Source organism: Dipodomys ordii, unplaced genomic scaffold (assembly GCF_000151885.1).
Source record: "Dipodomys ordii isolate 6190 unplaced genomic scaffold, Dord_2.0 Scaffold47, whole genome shotgun sequence".
Taxonomy (NCBI): domain Eukaryota; kingdom Metazoa; phylum Chordata; class Mammalia; order Rodentia; family Heteromyidae; genus Dipodomys; species Dipodomys ordii.
The window spans coordinates 3,019,124-3,025,123 of record NW_012267263.1 but is presented as its reverse complement, the minus strand read 5'-3'; the positions used below and the strand labels follow the sequence as shown (position 1 = coordinate 3,025,123).

At 41.0% G+C, this 6,000-nt stretch overlaps 1 protein-coding gene across 1 annotated transcript in view; it reads right to left on the bottom strand.

The window, feature by feature from the left end:
* Ncaph (non-SMC condensin I complex, subunit H) overlaps positions 1-6,000 on the bottom strand; it is a 63,811-nt gene that overhangs the window by 37,060 nt on the left and 20,751 nt on the right. Inside the window, exons 10-12 of the mRNA XM_013019752.1 lie at positions 2,229-2,377; positions 1,363-1,469; positions 859-981 (exon numbers count right to left, since the gene is read on the bottom strand). Of these exons, the coding sequence (XP_012875206.1) occupies positions 859-981; positions 1,363-1,469; positions 2,229-2,377 (379 nt within the window). The remainder of the gene's footprint in view (positions 1-858; positions 982-1,362; positions 1,470-2,228; positions 2,378-6,000) is intronic.

The window sequence follows — 6,000 nt, the reverse complement described above, 5'->3', positions numbered from 1 at the left end:
AAGTGGCGCTGTGGCTCAAGTGGTAGAGCACTAGCCTTGAGCTGAAGAGCTGAGGGACAGTGCCCAGGCCCAGAGTTCAGGCCCCACAACCGGACCAAAAAAAAAAAAAAAGAATCTCATGGACTTTCCTGCCCAGACTGGCTTTGAACCGTGATCCTCAGATCTCAGCCTCCTGAGTAACTAGGATTACAGGCATGAGCCACCAATACCTGGCAAAATAATTTTCTTCCACCACTTTTACCTCTGAATATGCAAATTACCATGATGGTTAATGTTAATCATCAACCTGATTGATCTAGATGTCTATTAGTAAAGTACACCTCTGGGTATGCCTATAACTAGATCATTAGAACTGAACTCTAAATGATTTAATCCACTGATAGAATTAAAATTTGAATAGTCCATTGGGAGATAGTAGAACTGTATAAAGTAGGGCCTGGTTGGAGAAGCAGGACACTGAAAGAGTGTCTTTTTAGAGTCTTTCTTGCCCTCTCCCTTTCTTATCTCTGCCTTCCTGTTTCCTGGCCTCCATGAGATAAACAGCTATGCTCCATGGTACCATTCATCTTGATGTTCTGCCCAGAAACAATGGAGCCAGCTGACTGGAGACTATAAACTTTTGAAACCTTAAGCCAACATAATCCTTTCCCTTTTAAATAGTTCTACTCAGGTATTTGTCACAATGATGAAAAACTGACTAATCTTAACACATTATTAGATATATCCCTCCTCAGGTTCTCTCCTTTTTTTAGAGGTACAACTTGGCAGTCACATTATCTATCTGCCAGTTGATACTCCACACACCATCAATAGATACTATAACAAGAGCAACTTACAGGACCTGAGGAGCCATCTTACCCTGATGCCTGGTTTGAGATGAAGCTGGACAAGAGTATCAATCTCATAGTGGAAATCTGTAGGAAGGGTGGTAGCTTTCCAATTCTGGTTCTCTAAAGTTGTCTTGGTCAAAACAGTAGCAGCCTATTCATTAAAAGCAAAATTTAAAAAGCATTTGTATTAATAATGTCCTAAGTGTCTTTTCTTTTTATTAAAAGATTTCAGGAAGGATTTGGGCAACAGTAGTCTACCATCTGAGATGTCATGGTCCTGTATATTATTTTTCAAGTCATTATTCTCATTATTCCAGCTACAGAGTCTGAGACTATTTTTCAGTGGTCCTTTCAGAGAATGAGGGAGAATGAGATTATCCATTTATTAAAATTAATTATCCATTTGTTAAAATTACAATTAAAAATACAATGACTTTCTAGTACTTACTTTGAACTACAGCACCACTTTTCTAAAATCTTTCTAAAAGAGAAGTACATAAGAAATCACAGCTGCTAATAATTAAATACAAACCTTTGTTTTTCGAAAATACACATCAAAGTCAACATCATCATCAAAGTTAATTTCAAAGTCTTTCTTTGTACTCTTCTTTCTATTTTCTGATAGGGACGTAGATTCTTCTGCAGAAATGAATACAAATGACAATGCTGTTCACCTCAAGACATGGCCCAAGCCACTTCCTTATTTCATAGAATCTATTGACAGCCTCATTAACCACAAGGCAGCATTTACAACTGAGCCTTATAACAGCCAAGCATGTAAGGCTAGGACACCTTTTAAGGGCTGCTGTGCTTCAGTGTGCACTGACTCCTGGGTCATCTAAGACCAATGGGCACTCCTACTGCTGGAAGACATGCTGACATTAAGAAGCAGTGTGAAATCATGGGATCCCCATACTCCTGACTCTAAGGTTATTTACTCTTTCCAATAGGTCAATTTGTTGTTGGTGGTGGTCATGAGGCTTCAACTCAAGGTCTGGGCACTGTCCCTGAGCTTTTTCACTCAAGACTAGTAGTGTTCTACCACTTTGAGCCACAGCTCCACTTCTGGTTTTCTGGTGGCTAACTGAAGATACAAGACTCATGGATTTTCCTGCCCACACTGGTTTTGAATACAGATCCTCAGATCTCAGCCTCTTGAGTAGCTAGGATTATAGGTGTGAGCTACTAGCGCCCAACTCAGTAGGTCAATTTTAACTGGCCCTTCATACCAGGCCAGACAAACTGGCCAACATGGAGGCTGGCTCATTTGTGTTTTTTCAGCTTGTACGGAGGTATAAATGGACAGTGAATGGCACTTCCTTTCCTCGGCTGACTGGCAGACTGGTCAGCTACAATACCTGACATATTCTCTTAAAAGTTCCATCTGGAAGTACATACGCTTGTGTCGAGGCCTAAATCGCCAGTGATCTGGACCAGCCCACATCTTCATGGTCCTGGGACTGAAATAGGAATATTCTCCAGGTTTCATTGATAGAAAGGGACACATAGTCCCAATGTCTCCATCTCCAAGGGAAATCATTTCTTTCCTGTAATGCACATAAAATCATTTGTTCATATTTACATGTAAAGATACTATGATGTCACTGGACCTAGTATCTAATCCCCATTCCATAGAAGGAACAGCATTTCTAAAGTAAGTCTTTCATTAACATAAGTCTTTCATTAACAATCCCCTAGATTTTACTTTTCCAGTGATTTTGCTTCTTAGTTTTATAACACATTCATACATACTTTGTAAAATGCCAATGTTCTCACTTGGTAATAAAGTTAGAGAGAAAATAAGGTGTTTGTATATACTTATATTTCTTTTCTTCTGAAATATTAAGTTTCTTCTTTTTTCTCACAGAACTAGATTTGTACTCAGGCCTTTGTGCTTGTTAGGCAGGTGCTCTATCACTTGAGTTACACCTCAGCCCTTTTTGCTTCAGTTTATTTTCAGATGAAGTCTGAATACTTTTTGCCTTGAACCAAGATCCTCCTATCCCTTCTGCCTCCCATATTGCTGTGATTACAGGTATGCACTTTCATGCCTGACTTGTTTTTGAGATAGGGTCTAATTTTTTGCTAGGTTGGACTTGAACTGCAATCCTATCTTTTGGCCAGTCCTAGGGCTTAAACTCAGGGACTTTTTTGCTCAAGGCTAGCACTCTACCTCTTGAGCCACAGTGCTACTTCTGGCTTTTTCTGTGTATATGGTACTGAGGAATAGAACCCAGGGCTTCATGCATGCATGCACTCTATCACTAAGCCACGTTCCCAGCCCCTAATCCTCACTTCTACTTCCCAAACAGCTGGAATTATACGCATGAAACACCACATTCAGTTCCCTTAAAAATTAAGTTTTTAAGCCAGGTGCAGGTAGTTTATGCCTGTAATCCTAGCAACTCAGGAGACTGACATCTGAGGATCATGGTTTGAAGTCAGCCTGGGCAGGAAAATCTGAGAGATTCTCATCTCCAATAAACTATTCAGAAAAAGCTGGAAGGGGCACTGTGACTCAAGTGGTAGGGCACTAACCTTGAGTAAAAGAAGCTCAGGGACAGTACCCAGGGCCAGAGTTCAAGCCCTAGGACTAGGAAAAAAAAAAGAAATTAAGTTTTTATGTAAGACTACACTGCTACTAAAATGCCAGAATTTGAAGCTAGACAATTTTCTGAATCCCAGCCTTGGGATCTTTCTACATACAAGGTTTCTTGCCACTCAGTTGACAACTCTTTATTCTGTCTTCATTATTCCTCCAAAATGAAGGCTCCAGCAGACAATTCTGTTGTTTCTATTAGACTGAGAAGTTGTTGATCAAATTTAAACACTCAGTTCCCCAAAAGCTTTGGGAACACTCTCCTAATCTGTCATCCATATTCCTTCTGCTGTTCATGATCTGTCAGCATGGCAGCTTGGTTTGAGTTTTCACCTTCCTGCAAGGACTGGACAATGATGGGAAGCATGTTAACATGCTTCTGAAGGGAACAGCAGTGAGGAGACCAATCAGGAAGTAACTGAGGACCTGCACTGAATCACACTTATGACTGGCCTGATAGACTAGAGTAAGATTAAAAAAGCAAAAGGGGAACTTAGGTTTTCTCTACAGAATACTAAAAAACATTTTTAAAAACTGGGTACTGGTGACTCATACCTGTAATCCTAGTTACTCAGGAGGCTGAGATCTGAGGATTGTGGTTCAAAGCCAGCCAGGCAGGAAAGTCCATGAGACTCTTACCTCCAATAAACCACTCAGAAAATTAAAAGTGGTGCTGTGGCTCAAGTAGTAGAATGCTAGCCTTGAGCTGAGGGACAGCGCCCAGGCCCAGAGTTCAAGCCCCATGACCAACAAAAAAAAAAAAAAAATTTTTTTTAAAGTGTCACTGTGCCTCAAAGTGGTAGAGTGGTAGAATGCTAGTCTTGAGCAAAAAAGCTCAAAGACAGCACGCAGGCCCTGAGTTCAAGCCCCACAACCAACAACAACAACAAAAAGAATATAATAAAACAAAAAATAAATCCAGTTGCATATTTATCACGTAATTAAAATTTTTTTCTAACTTTTTATTGTTGTTTTAGAAGTGATATACAGCAAGATTACCTTTACATACGCCAGGTAATAACTACATTTCCTTTCACATAGTATCATCTGTTCCCTCATTCTTTTCCATTCTCTCCCTCCTATCTGTACCCACAAAAAAAAAAAAAAAACAATTTAAGAAAAAAAGTCCTTTGTTTCTGTATCTTTGAATTTCATTTCAGTATGTATCCTGTTTTATATACATATGAAGAGGCATTTGGGTATTTTAAAAAATAAAATACACTTAAAAAAATTTTAAAAAATGGGGCCGGGAATGTGGCTTAGTGATAGAGTGCTTGCCTAGCATGCATGAAGCCCTGGGTTTGATTCCACAGTACCACATAAACAGAAAAGGCTGGAAGTGACACTGTGGCTCAATTGGTAGAGTGCTAACCTTAAGCAAAAGAAGCTCAGGGTCAGTGCCCAGGCCTGGCAACACACACACACACACAAACACACACGCACGTGCACGCACACACAAATTTTTTTTTTTTTTTTGGTCATTTGTGGGACTTGAACTTTGGGCCTGGGCACTGTCCCTCAGCTCTTCAGCTCAAGGCTGGTGCTCTATCACTTGAGCCACAGCACCACTTTATGTAGAATCAAACCCAGGGCTTCATGAATGGGAGGCAAGCTTTCTACCACTGAGCCACCTTCTCAGCCCCACACAATTTCTTTTTTGGTCTGTAAAATATGTTCTGTGTCATGGAAGCTGGTGGTTAGCCTTCATTGTTAGGTAACAAACATGCTGTAACATGAACTCTTAATAAAGAAAGAAGATCCTCTTAGGGCTGGGAAGGTGGCTCAGTGGTAGAGTGCTTGCCTCACATGCATAAGGCCCTGGGTTTGATTCCTTAGCACCACATAAACAGAAAAGGCCAGAAGTGGTACTGTGGTTCAAGTGGTTGAGAGTTAGCCTTGAGCTGAAGAGCTCAGGGACAGTGCCCAGGCCTAGAGATCAAGCCCTATGACTGACCAAAAAAAAACAAACAAAACACACACACACACACACACACACACACACACACACACACACACACACACACACAAAGAAAGAAGATCCTCTTAATCCTATGGACATTCTGTTAAAATTTTAGAGGCTGGGCATTTATAGGCAAAGGTATGAAGTACCCAGGTCCTTTCTTAAAAGCACAACTCAGGGCTATGCAGAGGCCTAACAGATTTCCTGAACCCAATTCCTTCATACTGCTGTGTGAAAGTTACCCTGTATAAAGCTGATTCTATCACTCTATAACAGAAACTACAATCTCTTCATATGTCAAGGCTGCTCCTCCAAATTTCTCTACTACCCCCACACCACTACCATTATGGAGACACTATCCCCCCCTCCCTTCTTTCCTCCCTCTCTGCTATCTCTTTATCTCCTTTCCTCATATCACAGGGCCCCTCTACTTCAGCCCTAGCTTGGTCCCTTGTACTAACACAAGCAAACTAAAGGTCTACTCCCAGCTAGCACCAAGTGCATTAGCCAGTCCAGCAGAGTGCTTTATTCTTGCAAACAGAGTGGGCTGGGCTATGTGCTCCAATCACACTGCCTAGGACTTTTTTTTTTTGGGGGTCCGGTAGTGGGGC